The sequence below is a fragment of the Oncorhynchus masou genome, chromosome 9, assembly GCF_036934945.1.
Source record: "Oncorhynchus masou masou isolate Uvic2021 chromosome 9, UVic_Omas_1.1, whole genome shotgun sequence".
Classification (NCBI taxonomy): Eukaryota; Metazoa; Chordata; class Actinopteri; order Salmoniformes; family Salmonidae; genus Oncorhynchus; species Oncorhynchus masou.
Genome location: NC_088220.1, coordinates 76,325,214 through 76,346,545, shown reverse-complemented (window position 1 = coordinate 76,346,545; position 21,332 = coordinate 76,325,214). Strand labels below are relative to the sequence as shown.

Genomic DNA, 21,332 nt, shown 5'->3' with positions numbered 1-21,332 from the left:
GATAAAATGTTTAATTGATGCTTTATGTCGGCCAAAATCCATCTCGTTCCATATTCCCCCATTGCCGCCAGTGGGCTTCCTTTCATTACCATATTTGGTAGTGAGTGGAAACTTCAACCGGATGCTTCACATATATACATCCAGTGAAATATCTGTCTCCTTGTTCTATCTGTGATATAACTGAAGCACCAGCAATAACAAGGGACTGAAGGTAAAAGCAAATATTTTTTTATAACGTAAAAGGGAGATCAATAATACTTAAAATGAATAGATATAAACTGTAACTCAATCATAAATATTTGTAATTATTTAAAAGTTGACTAGCCGCAACTAACGTACAATTTCGCGAGTTCACCCGACCCATCCGTTTTACTATCTTGTTAGTAGGTAACTAACCTGCGACAACATGCCGCCCTTGTTGGAAGAAAAACAAGCTCAGCGGACATTCGTTGGTTGTTTTTTGGAGGCAGTGTGATCACTGGTAGAGGTCAATTAATTTTGTAAACATCAGTCATTGGTAGCTAGGTACGCTTGCTAACAGTACTACAGTAGATGGCTAGCTAACCGGCCATTGTTCACAGCAGGTCTGACCGAGACAAACTCAGTTCGAAGAGTGTGTTAACGAACCATTATCCAGGTGTCATTGCTGTTTATTCACCCACACCTCCATGCAGTTGTCTCGTTTTATCTGTCAACAACATTATGACTGGGGCAGGTGTAGATATCGACCTAGCCGATTAAACTGAACTCCACGATTTATGATGAGTTGAGTCGGCTAATATCGACCCAGGGTCACTGCTCGACATAACGTTACTCTGAAAAGGCCCAGCATTTGAGGCTTGTCCGCTTCAGTGGAAGTAGCCCAATTAGCCCAGTTTCATTCAGTAACGTTATTTAGCTAAGTTGTATCACCCAAAACTTAGTATTGTTTTTAAAATTAGAAACCCACCTAGTCGATGCTGTTTGAAGTCTAACGGTTTTTGAATTTGTATCAATTCAAGTGGCTAACTAGTACCGAATTCCATAATCAAAATTAAGCCATTAAATAGCCAACATATTTACACTTGATTAGTTTAATAATATATTTGAAATTGACTGAGTGGAAGGGATCCATTGGATTTTATCTCTGCAAACAATACTGTTCAAACAGACACATCAGTCACTTCTGTGTAATGCCTGGCCCCTCCCACTGTTAGTAGTTTTATTGTGCTAACAGATAAACATTGAACATTTGACGACTCTCCCATCACCCAATAGTATATGGTTAGAATGATGGAGCCGAGCCTGAAGCAGAACATGTTATCCTTTGTATGTTTCTAGGCACTGATAATGCTGGTTCCCCCAAAAACTATCACTTATTTTAAATTAGTCAATTTTGAAAGTTGAGAACTTGATTGCTGACAAGCAAAACATTTTGGGACTATATCAACAATGGACTAATAGGTTTTGGTTGGAGTTTTCATTTAAGAGAACTTTATTTTTTATTTTTTTAAATGTTTTCCTAACCATCTTAAATAAACATGCCCCATTCAAGAAATTTAGAACCAGGAACAGATATAGCCCTTGGTTCTCCCCAGACCTGACTGCCCTTAACCAACACAAAAACATCCCATGGTGTTTTGCATTAGCATCGAACAGCCCCTGTGATATGCAGCTGTTTGGGGAAGCTGGAAACCATTATACACAGGCAGTTAGAAAAGCCAAGGCTAGCTTTTTCAAGCAGAAATTTGCTTCCTGCAACACAAACTCAATGTTCTGGGACACTGTAAAGTCCATGGAGAATAAGAACACCTCCTCCCAGCTGCACACTGCACTGAAGATAGAAAACACTGTCACCACTGATAAATCCACCATAATTGAGAATTTCAATAAGCATTTTTCTGCGGCTGGCCATGCTTTCCACCTGGCTACTCCTACCCCGGTCAACAGCACTGCACCCCCCACAGCAACTCGCCCAAGCTTTCCCCATTTCTCCTTCTCCCAAATCCGTTCAGCTGATGTTCTGAAAGAGCTGCAAAATCTGGACCCTACAAATCAGCCGGGCTAGACAATCTGGACCCTTTCTTTCTAAAATTATCTGCCGGAATTGTTGAAACCCCTATTACTAGCCTGTTCAACCTCTCTTTTGTGTCGTCTGAGATTCCCAAAGATTGGAAAGCAGCTGCGGTCATCCTCCTCTTCAAAGGGGGGGACACTCTTGACCCAAACTGCTACAGACCTATATCTATCCTACCATACCTTTCTAAGGTCTTCGAAAGCCAAGTCAACAAACAGATTACCGACCATTTAGAATCTCACCATACCTTCTCTGCTATGCAATCTGGTTTCAGAGCTGGTCATGGGTGCACCTCAGCCACGCTCAAGGTCCTAAACGATATCTTAACCGCCATCGGTAAGAAACATTACTGTGCAGCCGTATTCATTGATCTGGCCAAGACTTTCGACTCTGTCAATCACCACATCCTCATCGGCAGACTTGACAGCCTTGGTTTCTCAAATGATTGCCTCGCCTGGTTCACCAACTACTTCTCTGATGGAGTTCAGTGTGTCAAATCGGAGGGTCTGCTGTCCGGACCCCTGGCAGTCTCTATGGGGGTGCCACAGGGTTCAATTCTTGGACAGACTCTCTTCTCTGTATACATCAATGAGGTCGCTCTTGCTGCTGGTGAGTCTCTGCTCCACCTCTACGCAGACGACACCGTTCTGTATACTTCTGGCCCTTCTTTGGACACTGTGTTAACAACCCTCCAGGCAAGCTTCAATGCCATACAACTCTCCTTCCGTGGCCTCCAATTGCTCTTAAATACAAGTAAAACTAAATGCATGCTCTTCAACCGATCGCTACCTACACCTACCCGCCTGTCCAACATCACTACTCTGGACGGCTCTGACTTAGAATACGTGGACAACTACAAATACGTAGGTGTCTGGTTAGACTGTAAACTCTCCTTCCAGACCCATATCAAACATCTCCAATCCAAAGTTAAATCTAGAATTGGCTTCCTATTTCGCAACAAAGCATCCTTCACTCATGCTGCCAAATATACCGTTGTAAAACTGACCATCCTACCAATCCTCGACTTTGGCGACGTCATTTACAAAATAGCCTCCAATACCCTACTCAACAAATTGGATGCAGTCTATCACAGTGCAATCCGTTTTGTCAGCAAATCCCCATATACTACCCACCATTGCGACCTGTACGCTCTCGTTGGCTGGCCCTCGCTTCTTACTCGTCGCCAAACCCACTGGCTCCATGTCATCTACAAGACCCTGCTAGGTAAAGTCCCCCCTTATCTCAGCTCGCTGGTCACCATAGCATCTCCCACCTGTAGCACACGCTCCAGCAGGCATATCTCTCTAGTCACCCCCAAAACCAATTATTTCTTTGGCCGCCTCTCCTTCCAGTTCTCTGCTGCCAATGACTGGAACGAACTACAAAAATCTCTGAAACTGGAAACACTTATCTCCCTCACTAGCTTTAAGCACCAACTGTCAGAGCAGCTCACAGATTACTGCACCTGTACATAGCCCACCTATAATTTAGCCCAAACCACTACCTCTTTCCCTACTGTATTTATTTATTTATTTATTTATTTTTGCTCCTTTGCACCCCATTATTTTTATTTCTACTTTGTACATTCTTCCATTGCAAATCTACCATTCCAGTGTTTTACTTGCTATATTGTATTTACTTTGCCACCATGGCCTTTTTTTTTGCCTTTACCTCCCCTATCTCACCTCATTTGCTCACATCGTATATAGACTTGTTTATACTGTTTTATTGACTGTATGTTTGTTTTACTCCATGTGTAACTCTGTGTCGTTGTATGTGTCGAACTGCTTTGCTTTATCTTGGCCAGGTCGCAATTGTAAATGAGAACTTGTTCTCAACTTGCCTACCTGGTTAAATAAAGGTAAAATAAAAAAAGAGATTTGGGACAGTAACCAAAGGTCGCTGGTTTGAATCCCCAAGGTTAAAAATCTGCCGATATTGCCCTTGAGCAAGGCACATAACCCTAATTGTTTCTGTAAGTTGCTCTGGATCAGCTTGTCTGCAAAATGACTAAAATGTATAATGTTATGCTATTTCTGCCATCTTGCCATGATCATGGAGCTGGTAAGCAGAATGTTTAGGATCGCCACAGACGACTGGCCTATTAGTAGATGTAGGGAAAAGCTCATCCTTTGAAGCGGAACAACTTTGCTTGTGATTCCTTGAAATTCACACCGTGACATGATGACCTGCAATTTGAATTGTGCTTTGGTAGATGCTTGGGAGCATCAGCTGTTCCGAACGACTGTGATCACTCTCTCCGTAGCCGATGTAAGACCTTTTAAACAGGTCAACATTCACAAGGCCACAGGGCCAGACTGATTCCTAGGACGTATATTCCGAGCAAATACAGTTTTATTTGACACTGCAGTGTTCAGGCATGTTGCCCATCCCTTGGATAGAGACATATCGCAAGTGCCATACCTGCAGAGAGCATGTCTCATCTCTTTACCTGGCATCACCAGAGTACCAGTACTGTACCCTACCCTATCTGTCATAGAGGTCGACTGACTATGATTTTTCAACGCCGATACCGATTATTGGAGGACCAGAAAAAGCTGAATACCGATTTAATTGGCCGTTTTTGATTATTTTATTAATATTTTTTATTTTACCCCCTTTTCCCCCCAATTTCGTGATATCCAATTGTTAGTAATTACTATATTGTCTCATCGCTACAACTCCCGTACGGGCTCGGGAGAGACTAAGGGCAAAAGCCATGTGTCCTCCGAAACCCAACCAAGCCGCACTGCTTCTTAACAGAGCGCTCATCAAACCCAGAAACCCAGACCTTGGTTAGCGTGCACTGCGCCCGGCCCGCCACAGGAGACGCTGGTGCGCGATGAGACAAGGATATCCCTACCGCCAAGTCCTCCCTAACCCGGACGACACTGGGCCAATTGTGCGTCGCCCCACAGACCTCCCGGTCGCGGCCGGCTGCGACAGAGCCTGGGCGCGAACCCAGAGACTCTGGTGGCACAGCTAGCGCTGCGATGCAGTGCCCTAGACCGCTGCGATGCAGTGCCCTAGACCGCTGCGATGCAGTGCCCTAGACCGCTGCGATGCAGTGCCCTAGACCGCTGCGATGCAGTGCCCTAGACCGCTGCGCCGCAGTGCCCTAGACCGCTGCGATGCAGTGCCCTAGACCGCTGCGCCACCCAGGAGGCCCTTATGATTATTTTATATGTTTTTTATATACAGTTGAAGTCTGAAGTTTACATACACCTTAGCAAAATACATTTAAACTCAGTTTTTCACAATTCCTGTCATTTTAATCCTAATCCTAGTAAAAATTCCTTGTCTTCGGTCAGTTAGGATAACCACTATTTTAAGAATGTTAAATGTCAGAATAATAGTAAAGCGAATGATTTATTTCAGCTATTATTTCTTTCATCACATTCCCAGTCGGTCAGAAGTTTACATACACTCAATTAGTATTTGGTAGCATTGCCTTTAAATTGTTTAACTTGGGTCCAACGTTTCGGGTAGCCTTCCACAAGCTTCCCACAATAAGTTGGGTGAATTTTGGCCCATTCCTCCTGACAGAGCTGGTGTAACTGAGTCAGGTTTGTAGGCCTCCTTGCTCACACACACTTTCAGTTCTGCCCACAAATCTTCTATATGATTGAGGTCAGGGCTTTGTGATGGCCACTCCAATACCTTGACTTTGTTGTCCTTAAGCCATTTTGCCACATCTTTGGAAGTATTCTTGGGGTAATTGTCCATTTGGATGACCCATTTGTTCTTCGGCTTGCAAGCATCCCCCTTTTTCTGCCAAACATAACAATGGTCATTATGTAATTTTGTTTGATCAGACCAGATGACATTTCTCCAAAAAGTACGATCTGTGTCCCAATGTTCAGTTGCAAGCAGTAGTCTGACTTTTTAATGGCGGTTTTGGAGCAGTGGCTTCTTCCTTGCTGAGCGGCCTTTCAAGTTATGTCTGTATAGGACTCGTTTTACTGTGGATATAGATGCTTTTGTACCTGTTTCCTCCAGCATCATCAAAAGGTCTTTTACTGTTGCTCTGAGATTTTTCGCACCAAAGTAGGTTCATCTCTAGGAGACTGAACGCGTCTCCTTCCTGAGCGGTATGATGGCTGCATGGTCCCATGGTGTTTATACCTGCGTACTACTGTTTGTACAGATGAACGTGGTACCTTCAGGCATTTGAAAATTGCTCCCAAGGATGAACCAGACTTGTGGATGTCTACTTTTTATTTTCTGATGTCTTGGTTGATTTCTTTTTGATTTTCCCATGATGTCAAGCAAAGAGGCACTGGGTTTGAAGGGCCTTGAAATGCATCCACAGGTACACCTCCAATTGACTGAAATTATGTATTATCAGAAGCTTCTAAAGCCATGACACAATTTTCTGGAATTTTCCAAGCTGTTTAAAGGCAAAGTCAACTTGGTGCATGTAAACTTCTGACCCACTGGAATTGTGATACAGTGAAATAATCTGTCTGTAAACAATTGTTGGAAAAATTACTTGTGTCATGCACAAAGTAATGTCCGAACCGACTTGCCAAAACTATAGTTTAACAAGAATTGTGTGGAGTGTTTGGAAAAATGAGTTTTAATGACTCCAACCTAAGTGTATTTAATCTTCCAACTTCAACTGTACCCTGACTCTGCGTGCAATGAACGCAAGAGAAGAGGCACAATTTCCCTTGGTAATATTGCCTGCTAATAGGACATTTCTTTTAACTAAGTATGCAGGTTTAAAAATATATACTTCTGTGTATTGATTTTCAGAAAGCCATTGATGTTTATGGTTAGGTACTTTTTTTCGCGAATGCGCTTTTGTTTAATCAAATCAAAGTTTTTTTTAATTTTTTTTTATCACGTGCCTCGAATATAACAGCTGTAGACCTTACAGTGAAATGCTTACTTACAGGCTCTAACCAACAGTGCAAAAAATGTATTAGGCTAACAATAGGTTAGTAAGAAATAAAAACAACAGTGAAAAATAACAGTAGCTAAGCTAGTAGCGAGGCTATTACAGTAGAGAGGCTACATACAGGCACCGGTTAGTCGGGCTGATTGAGGTAGTATTTACATATAGATATGTTTAAAGTGACAATGCATGTATGATGAACAGATTGTAGCAGCAGCATGAAAGAGGGGTTGGGGTGGGTGGGGGGGACAACACAAATAGTCCGGGTAGCCATTTGATTATCTGTTCAGGAGTCTTATGCCTTGGGGGTAATAACTGTTGAGAAGCCTTTATGCGGAAGTAGAGAGAACGGTCTATGACTGGGGTGGCTGGGGGTCTGACAATTTTTAGGGGCTTCCTCTGACACTGCCTGGTGTCGAGGTCCTGGAAGGCAGGCTGCTTTGCCCCAGTGATGTACTGGGCCATACGCACTACCCTCTGTAGTAGCTTGCGGTCGGATGCCGAGCAATTGCCGTACCAGTCAGGATGCTGTCGGTGGTGCAGCTGTAGAACCTTTTGAGGATCTGAATACCCATGCCAAATCTTTTTAGTTTCCTGAGGGGGAATAGGCTTTGTTGTGCCCTCTTGACTACTGTCTTTGTGTACTTGGACCATTCTAGTTTATTGGCGATGTGGACACCAAGGAACTTGAAGCTCTCAACTTGCTCCACTACATCCCTGTCAATGAGAATGGGGGTGTGCTCGGTCCTCCTTTTCCTGTAGTCCACAATCATCTACTTAGTCTTGGTTACATTGAGGGATAGGTTGTTATTCTGGCACCACCTTGCCAGGTCTCTTACCACCTCCTATGGGCTGTCTCGTCGTTGTCTGTGATCAGGCCTACCACTGTTGTGTCGTCTGAAAACTTAATGATGGTGTTGGAGTCGTGCCTGGCCATGCAGTCGTGGGTGAACAGGGAGTACAGGAGGGGACTGAGCATGCACTCCTGGGGAACTCCAGTGTTGAGGATCAGTGTGGCAGATGTGTTGCTACCTACTCTCACCACCTGGGGGTGGCCTGTCAGGAAGTCCAGGAACCAGTTGCAGAGGGAGGTGTTTAGTTCCAGAATCCTTGGTACCGTCAAAGCTCATCACTAAGCTATGGTGTTGAACGCTGAGCTGTAGTCAATGAATAGCATTCTCACATAGGTGTTCCTTTTGTCCAGGTGCGAAAGGCCAGTGTGGAGTGCAATAAAGATTGCATCATCTGTGGATCTGTTTAGGCGGTATGCAAATTGGAGTGGGTGTAGTGTTTCTGGGATAATGGTGTTGATGTGAGCCATTACCAGCCTTTCAAAACACTTCATGGCTACGGACGTGAGTGTTGCGCTCTCCGTCGGCTAAGGAGAGCGTGATCACACAGTTGTCCGGAACAGCTGATGCTCTCATGCATTCCTCAGTGTTGCTTGCCTTGAAGCGAGCATAGAAGTGATTTTTAGCTCGTCTGGTAGGCTCGTGTCACTGGGTAGCTCGCGGCTGTGCTTCCCTTTGTAGTCTAATAGTTTGCACACCCTGCCACATAAGACTAGCATCGGAGCCAATCTTAGCCCCGTATTGTTTGCTTTGCCTGTTTGATGGTTTGTCGCAGGGCATAGCAGGATTTCTTATAAGCTTCCGGGTTAGAGTCCCGCACCTTGAAAGCGGCAGCTCTACCCTTTAGCTCAGTTCCAATGTTGCCTGTAATCCATGGCTTCTGGTTGGGGTATGTACTAGTGGTCGACCGATTAATCAGAATGGCTGATTGATTAGGGCCGATTAATTGGGGTCGATTTCAAGTTTTCATGACAATCGGAAATCGGTATTTTTGGGCGCCGATTTTAAAATCATTTTTTATATTTTTTATATACCTTTTATTTAACTAGGCAAGTCAGTTAAGAACACATTCTTATTTTCAATGACTGTCTAGGAACGGTGGGTTAACTGCCTTGTTCAGGGTTAGAATGACAGATTTTCACCTTGGTCCCCTGAGCTGACAATCTTGCAACCGTACCTGGATAAGTTAAACTGGGTACGGAAAATAGGAAAGTCACTGTTAGACATCTGACCATGCCTCTAATTTAAAGTTTACATTACATACATCTTGAAGAGGTGACATTTATGTAATCGTCATGCGGACAATCATTTTCCATTGTCATAAACCTACAATGAGTATTCGGGTATTTTCAAAAATGTTGTTTATTATGAAAATGTATCCTCTTTCAATTGTGGTTAATATCTTGGTATCTTTGATCTTTCTGTCCCCTAGGCACTGTGAGACATTTTCGTCAGAGACGCATCTGACTCCCTTCCCCAGCAGTCACAGCTCCCCTTCCCTGTATTTCCCCTGTGACCCCCACCCTGAGCCCCAGCAGTCCTCCGCCCCAGCATGAATGACATCAGTGTGGTCAGAGAGGGCTGGCTCCATAAGAGGGGTGAGCTGAGATGAGCTTCACTCATCGCGGTCTCACAGTGTCTCTGTTTCTAGGACACTGTGAGTCCACTCAGAATTAGTTTAACCCTAATATGTATGGCTCATGTGCCTCTCTCTCTCACTCTGCCCCTCTCTCTCTCCCCCCCTCTCAACATGCCCTTCTTCCTGCAGGAGAGTACATTAAGACGTGGAGGCCGCGGTACTTCATCCTGAAGAGTGATGGCTCCTTCATCGGCTACAAGGAGAAACCAGAGATGTCGTCCGACCACAGCCTCCCACCCCTCAACAACTTCTCTGTGGCAGGTTGGTCATTTCTGGGCCAACTTCTAGAGCCTGGTGGTACTTGGATGATGATGATGATGATGATGAGTTTCCTAGTCATGTTCACACAGATTGGCTCTCCTTTGATTCCTTGTGTCCGTCAGCAGGAAGAACAGTTTCCTCTCCTTGAATCCTCTCCTCACTTCATGAGCTACTGTTTTAAGGAGGTGTAGAGAGAATGGGAGGAGAGGAATCGGGGGAAGACTGTTGAGATTCACCCAGTGTCTACAGTAGCACACTCAAACCTCTCTCTTACTCCCTGTCTGCAGAGTGCCAGCTGATGAAGACAGAACGGCCCAGGCCCAACACGTTTGTCATCCGCTGCCTACAGTGGACCACAGTCATAGAGCGCACCTTCCACGTGGAGAGTAACGAGGAAAGGTGAGAACGGAAAGTTCCAGAGGCAGGGACAATGTGGAAGAGTTGACTGGGTATTTGTTTATCTGTAAACTGGGCAATGCCCTCCTTCTACAAGTTGTTATTTTTACTTCACCAACTTTCAGGATTAGAGGTCTGCAATTGACCCCATTAGTGACTTCACTAGTTAATCACCCTCATACCCACCGTATCCACACACACACTCAGTCAGTGTAGATTCATGTCTTTTGGGCTTGAAGTGGTCTACATTGAACTCCCTCTCCCCTTCCAGGGAGGAATGGATGCGGGCGATCCAAGCGGTGGCCAACGGCCTGAAGACGCGAGTGGAAGAGGCTCCCATGGACATAACGTTTGGCTCCACCAGCGACTGCAGCGGCATGGAGGAGATGGAGGTGGCCATGTCCAAGTCCCGCAACAAAGTGGTCAGTGTTCTCCTGTCCCCCTACCAACCTAGCAGACCTGTCGGTGTTCTCCTGTCCCCCTACCAACCTGGCAGACCTGTCGGTGTTCTCCTGTTCCCCTACCAACCTGGCAGACCTGTCGGTGTTCTCCTGTCCCCCTACCAACCTGGCAGACCTGTCGGTGTTCTCCTGTCCCCCTACCAACCTGGCAGACCTGTCGGTGTTCTCCTGTCCCCCTACCAACCTGGCAGACCTGTCTGTGTTCTCCTGTCCCCCTACCAACCTGGCAGACCTGTCTGTGTTCTCCTGTCCCCCTACCAACCTGGCAGACCTGTCAGTGTCCCCCTACCAACCTGGCAGACCTGTCTGTGTTCTCCTGTCCCCCTACCAACCTAGCAGACCTGTCGGTGTTCTCCTGTCCCCCTACCAACCTAGCAGACCTGTCTGTGTTCTCCTGTCCCCCTACCAACCTGGCAGACCTGTCTGTGTTCTCCTGTCCCCCTACCAACCTGGCAGACCTGTCAGTGTCCCCTACCAACCTGGCAGACCTGTCTGTGTTCTCCTGTCCCCCTACCAACCTAGCAGACCTGTCGGTGTTCTCCTGTCCCCCTACCAACCTGGCAGACCTGTCGGTGTTCTCCTGTCCCCCTACCAACCTGGCAGACCTGTCGGTGTTCTCCTGTCCCCCTACCAACCTGGCAGACGTGTCAGTGTCCCCCTACCAACCTGGCAGACGTGTCAGTGTCCCCCTACCAACCTGGCAGACGTGTCAGTGTCCCCCTAGCAGACGTGTCAGTGTCCTCCTGTCCCTCTACCAACCTTGCAGACCTCTCAGTGCTCTTTGTGTTTGTCCAACAGCCCTCCTCTAGATGTGGCTGCTTTTGTCCATTGGAACCTCTGCATCCTAGTTCAAAGTATCTACTACTCCTTAGTAACAGTACCTCATCACAGCGGGTTTACCATCTCCCTATGTGACCTGGGCCATAGTGTGTGTTGGTGCGTTTTCTGCTCCATTCTCTGCCCGTTCTTCATCTAAAACCGTTGTGCAGGTCTATGTAAACTCTTTATTACTCATAAGCTGTAATTGTCATGGTCAAATAAATCCTGTTATCCAAACTGTCTTGAAGAAGACTGAGATTTGAACCCTTAAGGTGTTTGTGTCCCCCACACCCCCCACAGACCATGAGTGACTTTGACTACCTGAAGCTGCTGGGGAAGGGGACGTTTGGGAAGGTGATCCTGGTGAAGGAGAAGGCCACAGGGATGTACTACGCCATGAAGATCCTGAGGAAAGAAGTCATAATCGCTAAGGTAACCATTTGGCATCAAAGAGACTGGCAGTTGCTCAGACAGATGCGTCCAAAGTGGTTCCTTATATAGGGCATTACCAGGACCCATAGGGCGCTGGTCAAAAGTAGTATTGCACTACATAGGGAAAAGACTACTGGGCCCAGATTCACAAAACCTTAAGAAATGACTTTTTTCTCCTTAACTACAGACTTAAGAAGAAAGTTAAGCAAAGTTTCTATTCCTCAAAGATTATTGGAAATTTGCTTTAGCTGTTTCTAATGTTTCTCCTTAAGCAAAAAGTTAAAAAGAAATAATGTCCTTGGAAATTAATTCCAAGATGGTTAACCGTTATGGCCGTGTCCAAGGCAGTGAGAGAATAAGCTCATGAAAGCAATTGAACATGTTTAATTTACTCACAAACTTAATCTGAAAGTTTCAGTATTGATTATTTTAAACCCAAGAACGTGTTTTAGAACAGTGATCTCAGTACGAATTATGCTAACATGATTGCCATTGCTAGCTAGATAGCTAGTTAAACTGGTTGCCTAGCAACAAACATTGTCATTAATATTTTTTTTATTTCTTAAGAAGCTTCTTAAGATTTTGCGTTAGAGGTGTTTTGTGAATCTGAGCCGTGCACCATTTCCCTGGAAGTCTTGATTTTGATGACATTTTCCTTTTTCATTTCAGTCATTTAGCAGACGCTCTTATCCGGAGTGATTTACAGTAGTGAGTGCATACATTTTCATATTTGTTCGTACTGGTCCCCTGTGGGAATCGAACCCACATCCCTTGCATTACCAAGTGAGCCACAGCACTAATTATGCACAGTTACTTCAAGGTTCTATTTTGGGTTCTTGAGTAGCCCAGAAGTCCATATCCAGTTATCCAGTTGTCCACTGCTGAGTGTATCTGTCCATCATGGTGTGTTTTTGTGTGATGTGTTCCATAAGGATGAGGTAGCACACACGGTAACAGAAAGCAGAGTCCTTCAGAATACGAGGCATCCCTTCTTAACGGTGAGTTCCTAACTGACAACATCTGACCCTACTGAACACTGATTACATTTCACCAAGTAGACATCTGATTTAAAAGTGGTCACTAATTCTGACTGTCTTGTCTCCTCCCCCACACACATACAGACACTGAAATACGCGTTCCAAACACATGACCGGCTATGCTTTGTGATGGAATATGCAAACGGAGGAGAGCTGTTCTTTCACTTGTCACGGGACCGCGTGTTCACAGAAGACCGGGCACGGTTCTACGGTGCGGAGATTGTGTCTGCGCTGGAGTACCTCCACTCACGGGACGTTGTCTACAGAGACCTGAAGGTAATGACCGCTTCCCTGACTGGATGTCTGGCTGATGTTTCCCTGACTCGCCCATACCTTTACACGCACCGCCTCATATTGAAAGTATATTCTCAAGACTAACATTTTGCACAATAGGAAATATGGGCTGATTTTAAGATTAAGCCCAGTCTTAGATTTAAAGTGCTTCTGAATTGGTCTAGGCTCAATCCTACCATAGACTGCACTAGAAGAGCCCCAGTCTCTTGGTGAAAAGCCTGTACGTCTGTGGCACTTATTACAGTCAGCTGTCATGTTAGCAGTGGTATTTTCTGCTGCTGACTCTCTCCTGTGGTCACTCACTCACTCTTGTTCTCATCTCTTTCTCTTCTAGCTGGAGAACTTAATGCTGGATAAAGATGGACACATAAAGATCACAGATTTTGGACTGTGTAAAGAGGGAATCACAGATGGGGCTACCATGAAGACCTTTTGTGGGACTCCAGAATACCTTGCACCTGAGGTAACTACAGCACAGTGAACAAAATCATACATTCTAATTGTGCTTTGAACAGTACATTGCAGTGTGTCCAGTTAACAATTTCAGATGCGTTCCTTGCTGCTTTCTTGTCTTGGACTGGTTTACAGTCAATAATTGTCTATCCAGCAAAGAATGCTTAGCATACAAGATATATATATATATATATATCTTGTATGCTAAGCATTCTGGACAGTCAATAATTGTCTATCCAGCAAAGAATGCTTAGCATACAAGATATATATATATATCTTGTATGCTAAGCATTCTTTGCTGGATAGACAATTATTGACTGTAAACCAGTCCAAGACAAGATATATATGTATATATATATATAGTACCAGTCAAAAGTTTGGATACCCAATCATTCAAGGGTTTTTCTTTATTTTAGCTATTTTCTACATTGTGGAATAATAATGAAAACATCAACACAATTAAATAAAACACATGGAATCATGTAGTAACCAAAAAAGTGTTAAACAGATCAAAATATTTAATTCTTCAAAGCACGCACACACGAAAGTATGTGGAAACCCTTTCAAAATTTGTGGATTTTGCTATTCCAGCCACACCCGTTGCTGACAGGTGTATAAAATCGAGCACACAGCTATGAAATCTCCATAGACAAACATTGGAAGTAGAATGGCCTTACTGAAGAGCTCAATGACTTTTAACGTAGCATCGTCAGAGGATGCCACCTTTCCAACAAGTCAGTTTGTCAAATTTATTTCTGCCCTGCTAGAGCTGCTCCGGTCAACTGTAAGTGCTGTTATTGTGAAGTGGAAATATCTCGGAGCAATAACGGCTCAGCCGCGAAGTGGTAGGCCACAAGTTCACAGAACGGGACCACCAAGTACTGAAGCGTGTAGCGCCTAAAAAATAGTATGTCCTCGGTTGCAACACACCCCACTGAGTTTCAAACTGCCTCTGGAAGAAATGCCAGCACAATAACTGTTCAATGGGTTTCCATGTCCAAGTAGCCGCACACGCAAGCCTAAGATCACCATGCATAATACCAAGTGTCAGCTGGAGTGGTGTAAAGCTCGCTGCCATTGGACTCCTGGAGCAGTGGAAACATGTTCTCTGGCATTCAGTCGGATGAATCTGGGTTTGGCGGATGCCAGGAGAACGCTACCTGCCTGAATGTATAGTGTCAACTGTAAAGTTTGGAGGAGGAATAAAGGTATGGGGCTGTTTTTCATGCTTTTGGTCATGTCGTGTAGGTAATCGTTTACATTGCAACTGAGGTAGAAAGAGACACCGTGCCTTGGCTTCCACATAATTGTATTTGCTATTTCTCTTTTTGTTCTCTCCCTCTCTTTCTCGCTCTCTCCCCCCCTCTTTCTCTCGCTCTTTCTCCCTCTCCTGCAGGTATTAGAGGACAATGACTACGGCCGAGCGGTGGACTGGTGGGGTCTAGGTGTGGTCATGTACGAGATGATGTGCGGTCGACTGCCCTTCTACAACCAGGACCATGAGCGGTTGTTTGAGCTGATTCTCATGGAGGAGATCCGCTTCCCCAAGAACCTGGCCCCCGAAGCCAAGGCACTGCTTGCTGGCCTGCTTAAAAAGGACCCCAAGCAGAGGTAGGTGTTGGTGTCTTTAAAAAAAAAATATATATATATATATATATATATATATATATAAAGCCGAGCAAAAATGTGAATGCAACATGTTACAGTTCATATAAAGAAATCAGTCAATTTAAATGAATTCGATAAGCTTTATCTGTGACTTTCACATGACTGGAATACAGATGTAGATCTGTCGGTCACAAATACCTTTAAAAAAAATGATGTAGGGTTGTGGATCAGAAAACCAGTCAGTATCTGGTGTGACCACCATTTGCCTCATGCAGCGCAACACATCTCCTTCACATAGAGTTGATCAGACTGTTGATTGTGGCCTGTGGAATGTCATCCCACTCCTCTTGAATGGCTATGCGAAGTTGCTGGATATTGGCGGGAACTGGAACACACTGTCGTACATGTCGACCCAGATCATCCCAAACATTCTCAATGGGTGACAAGTCGGGTGAGTATGCAGGCCATGGAAGAACTGGGACATTTGACACAATTCCTGGAAGCTGACAGGTCCTTGTTACATGGGGTTGTGCATTATCATGCTGAAACATGAGGTGATGGCGGCAGATGAATGACACAACAATGGGCCTCAAGATCTCGTCACGGCATATCTGCATTCAAATTGCAATCGATAAAATGCAATTGTGTTCGTTGTCCGTAGCTTATACCTGCCCTTACATAACCCCACTGCCACCATAGGGCACACTGTTCACAACATTGACATCAGCAAACCACTCGCCCTCACAAAACCGAGATTCAACAATGAAGAGTACACTTCTCCAGTGTGCCAGTGGCCATCGAAGGTGAGCATTTGCCAACTGAAGTTGGTTACGACGCCAAACTGAAGTCAAGACCCTGGTAAGGACGACAACCGTGCAGATGAGCTTCCCTGAGACGATTTCTGACAGTTTGTGCAGAAATCCATCGGTTGTGCAAACCCACGGTTTCATCAGCTGTCTGGGTGGCTGGTCTCAGATGATGCCGCAGGTGGAGATTCTGGAGTGGCATGGTTAGACGTGGTCTGCGGTTGTGAGGCTGGTTGGGCGTACTGCCAAATTCTGTGAAATGACGTTGGAGGCGGCTTATGGTAGAGAAATTCATCTTCAATTCTCTGACCGCGGTCATGCAGTCAGCGTGCCAGTTGCACGCTCCTTCAAAACTTGATACATCTGTGCATTGTGCTGCGTAACAAAACTGTACTTTTTAGAGTGGCCTTTTATTGTTCCCAGCACAAGGTGCACCTGTGCAATGATCATGCTGTTTAATCAGCTTATTGACATGCCACAACTGTCAGGTGGATGAATTTTCTTGGCAAAGGAGGAAATCTCACTAACAGGGACGTAAACAAATTTGAGCACAAAGTTTGAGAGAAATACATTTTTGTGCATTTCTGAGATTTTTTTTCAGTATACATTGAGTGAAGAATATAATGGTGATGCTGATCATTCTGTAGGCTTGGAGGTGGACAAGAAGATGCCAAAGACGTAATGACACAGAAGTTCTTCACCAGCATCAACTGGCAGGATGTGGTAGAGAGGAAGCTCTTGCCTCCCTTCAAGCCCCAGGTGACGTCAGAGACGGACACCCGCTACTTTGACGACGAGTTCACAGCACAAACCATCACCGTAACGCCCCCGGACAAGTGTAAGATGAGGAGTGTTTGTATGTCTCATTGTTAAAAATGTCTTCAAATCTGGATGGTGATTTATTTATTGTAAAACAGGTTTTGGAAAAAAAAGTAGTTTGTAGTAAATCTCCTGTTTTTTCTCTCTCTCTCTCTCTCGTGTTATCTCCAGACGACAGCCTGGACTCAGAAGACCAGAACCAGCGCACACACTTCCCTCAGTTCTCTTACTCTGCCAGCATACGGGAGTGACCTCTCTCACATGCGTGCACACACTCACATGAGCAAGCAGGCTAACACACGTTCACACACACTCGCACTGCTGGGGAATTGGGATGACACAAACTGACACTCTCTCAAACAAACAAACACACTTGCACAACACACACACTCTGACACCGAGAAGCGGTGGAAACATGGATCCAAGAGCATGATGACTGACCTCAGCAGGCCTGTGTGGATAGACTGGCGGCCTTGTCTCTCATTCTGACGGGACCAGGTGGAACCGGACAGGGCTGCCCTTGGCCATGCCTGCAGGACCCTGCCTGTCTACCCACCACACTACCACTACACTGGGCACATCAAAGCATCAACAGCACTTCACCATCCCAGGGTTATGCCAGCAGATACCACATCACCAGCCGAACGCATGCTTCACCGATCCAACACACACACTTTGACAAGCAACACCTAAAACCTCCCATACACTGCAGATTTTGTTTTTACTACTGGATAAAAAATAAGTCCAAACAAATGAAGAAACACATGAAAGGAGAAATATTTTTAAACTAATTTTTCTTTTGATTGTTACGGTTTTAAAAGCCATATTTCTGCAGTTTTTTTTTTTTTTAAGAGTGCTCTTGCTGAAAACTTGCTGTTACAAATCGTGTGGACTGTTCCTACAGAGAGAAAGCAGGTCAGGGTAGAGAATGAGGGGTGTGTGTACCTCGGAGGGTAGCCATTTCCCTGCTTGCACTGTGCATGTGTGAATGAATGTGTTTGAGTGTGTGGAAGGAGAATGTATGAACCACCATTTGAATCTCAACATCTGTTTTACGTTTATACATTTGCATGTATCTGTTTTGGATTCTGTATGACAGCTAGACGAGGAGAGTTTTAAAGGGAAAGAAGAGAGGTGGTGGAGCTTGTTCCTCTGGTGGTTAGAATGCTCAGGATGAAATAAGGGGGAAGAGTAGAAGTGACCACAGCAATTAACATTGTTCTAGTAGCTGTCACGTTCTGAGCAGAAATATCCAGGAGAATAGCTGTCAATCATTTGTTCCAAACTTTTCACTTTTTATTTTGAATTATCGATGTAAAGATCTTTTTACTTTTTTTTGAAGATCATTTGGATGTTCCCATATTTAAGAATGCAAACTATTAAATCATGGATCACTGATTATTTGTGATGAGGCTAGACTGACTGATAGAAAATTGACACTTCAGTTATTTAACGGTCGATATTGAAGGTTGTGGTTCGTATTTTCAAGGTAATGTAAGTGACAGATTAAGTCATTTGTCGGGATGTCAGAGTAGGACCATTGAACTAGGGTTGGGGTTAGTTCAATTCAGTTAATATAGGAAGTCAACTGAGTTAACGTCATGGATTGAAACCCTAACTCTGGTGTGAAACAGATGCTGTATATAATGACAAGATGGTCTTGTCTCTGCCCTAACAATGGGAGTTGTTGTCTCGAAGGCAGTCATTCTGCTTATCACTGTATTCCCTTGTGGACAGATTTTTATATTTCTCTCTTACCTCACTCTTCCTCTTTGTGTGAACTTCCCACAATTCACCTGTCCTGAATGCATGTGTACACCCCCTGTCTGACCTATAGCTGACCTATAGAGAAGTGGTTTGGGTGAAACAACCATTGTGTTTCACAGTCAAGTGGTGTGATGTATTTCATTTTTGTTGCCCTTTTCAAAGATTCCTTCACTCAAAGATCATTAAGACCATGTTTCTTTTCATTGATTTGTGGTCCAACTATTCCTTACTTTGGGAGACATTGTCTCATTTAAATTTATATATCAACAAAATATATAAAATAAGTTTAAACATGTTTTTTCTTTTGGTTCTTTGTCATTTTGATCATTCATGTGTTCCTTTTTTTAAAGTGTGTGCGTGTGTGCTCATGCACAGCAGCAGGTTGATGGGACATTGTAGAACAGCTCTCTAGTCTGTGCTCAATGCCGGTTTCCTTTAGCCTCTGTACCTCCAGTAGGGTAGTCCAGTCTGACTGCTGTTTGCAAGGGCTGAGGCCATGGGAAACATCCCTATCTTCACCAGCCCATAATCAGGCCTTGTAAAGGCAGGACTGGACTTCAGGAACAACCTCCCTCTGATGGATCTCTTTCACGCTGCCTTCAATGTTAGGATGGCCACGAGGAGGTGCTGTAGACTTTTTCTAAAATTGACAGTGGCAGTAAAGCCACACAGGCGGCAACAACGTGCAGAGTGTGTACGTCTAACATGCAAGCCAACACCACTGACCTCTCCTGTAGGCATTACACACAGACAATCGATATGGAACTCTTCACTGGCTATGTAAATACCAAAAAGGCTTGATGTGTAGGATGATCTGTAGGCTAGAAGGAGAATTGTCAGCTTTGTAGATGGAATTTGAGTTGGAGCTTAAGTGATTACCTTGCTTCCCTGTATTTTGAATGTGATCAGTAGTCACGAATGTCATATCTCAATGCTGATGTACCAAGAATTCTTTACATCCTCCCCACCTATTCTTTACATCCTCCCCAGCTAAACCTCAACTTAATAACAGGCAATCATTTAGGGGGAAGACTATGTCCTGGTAGACAGTTTCAGCCCCCATGTTGTAAGGTTTACATTGTAACAGGTGTGACCTGCTACAGTATAATATTTGCAATTATGTGCCAGTAAAGACTTTTACTTAATGAAGTGTCTCATTCTTCATTAGGGTTACCGGGTTCAATATCCCATATGCTATCTTCTGCCGTTGTGCCCCATCTGCAAGGCACTTTACCCCGAATTCTCTAGGGGTGCTGCTCTCCCATGCTCCCAGCCTGTGATGTGTATGTTGTGTGTCTATTTGGGTACCATGACAGCAAAAAAAGTAAGAATTTCCATGCAAATAAACCAATAAAGCAAGCATAGTATTGTAAATGTTTTGAATTCCATGTTGATTAATGTAGGCTAATTGACTCTGCCCAGTTTACCAAACACCTAATTGACCAACCTTATTCCTCATCAGCCAACTTCATACTGAATATATATATAAGGCTGTGAACTGATCAGGCATCAGTCACGCACATGCAAGTCGTGATATCTACGTGCCCACCCCCAATTAGTCAATCACGTGTGTTTTAGGACCCTAAAATAACGTTGACTGTTTTTATCTCTCGTTTCTCATCCGCCGTCCCTCGTCGTTTCAAGTAGCTGCACGGCCTCTTAAGTGAATGTACAGTCTCCGGTTCGAAGCATCATGGCCAAAACCGTATTCTGTGATTCCATGCCACTGCTGTACTTGCACACAAAGGTGAGTTAAAAGTTTAAATAGGATGCGTAAAGTTTAGTATGTTTAACGTCCCATAAAGTGTCCAAACATTTAAATACGCGCAGGTGACCCACTGCTGCGTGTTTTCGTTGATCCCTTTCCACGTAAAAAAAATGGAATATGAATTTTTCTGGGGTTGGGACTGGTTTCCGAGAAAATGTGTAGCCCTTGACCATGACGCTCAGTTCCATTACACGAAGGCATCTTCTTTATGGGGGAGTTTAGGGTGTTTTCACATATAGCCCTCTTTAATATAACCGATTTTAGTCCTCCGTTCCACTGATCTCTATTCCACCAGAACATGTTATAAACACTAACCACTTACATTTTGGAAGAATTTACTACATATAATGCTGTAATGAAAGGTGTTCACCCAATGTAGACTCATGCCCCTTTTGGCTTCTCACTCTATTCAAACAACACAATCGAATAATCCGTTTAAGAAGCTGTGTTGGCCTCTGTCACATATTGCAAACAAATAATCTGAACTAAACACATTTGACAATCACTAATCAACATCCAAAAACGGCACACTTTTTTTAAACCTTCGAACTTGCACATCGTCATCCAACACAATCCCACACTCAATTCGTGCGAATATGTACAAAAAGTATTTCAGCAGATTGTGTTTTTGTGCGGCTTGTTTCGTGTGAAAATTCATAGGAAAAGGCCATTTTTTTTGTGCGACGGGATTCATAGGAAAATACATTTTGGGGGCCAAACTTTGGAACAATTTTCGGGAAGTTATTGGAGCAATGCATTTTGTGCAATGGTGTTCTACACTGCCTTTTTTGTGCCCTACATTCATTTTATTTTTGGTTCATGCCAATGCTGTTTTCTACACTTGTTTTCACAGTATCACAATCGTTTGGGATACTGGTGCTATGTTGGATTTTATGAGGGTTGTCATGGTGAAGTAAAAAGCTGTATTTGTGTTATTACATGTTCATGATGGGAAATGAATTCAA

The 21,332-nt window shown here is 44.2% G+C and overlaps 1 protein-coding gene across 1 annotated transcript; it reads left to right on the top strand.

The window, feature by feature from the left end:
• Positions 1-133: 133 nt before the first annotated feature.
• Positions 134-19,744, top strand: LOC135546631 (RAC-beta serine/threonine-protein kinase-like). Its single transcript, XM_064975217.1, has 12 exons — positions 134-211; positions 9,240-9,405; positions 9,576-9,707; positions 9,995-10,106; positions 10,375-10,525; positions 11,684-11,815; positions 12,748-12,813; positions 12,937-13,128; positions 13,481-13,609; positions 14,996-15,210; positions 16,661-16,851; positions 17,004-19,744. The coding sequence occupies exons 2-12, from the start codon at positions 9,360-9,362 to the stop codon at positions 17,081-17,083; spliced, it is 1,446 nt and encodes a 481-aa protein (XP_064831289.1). The 5' UTR covers positions 134-211; positions 9,240-9,359; the 3' UTR covers positions 17,084-19,744.
• Positions 19,745-21,332: the final 1,588 nt, after the last annotated feature.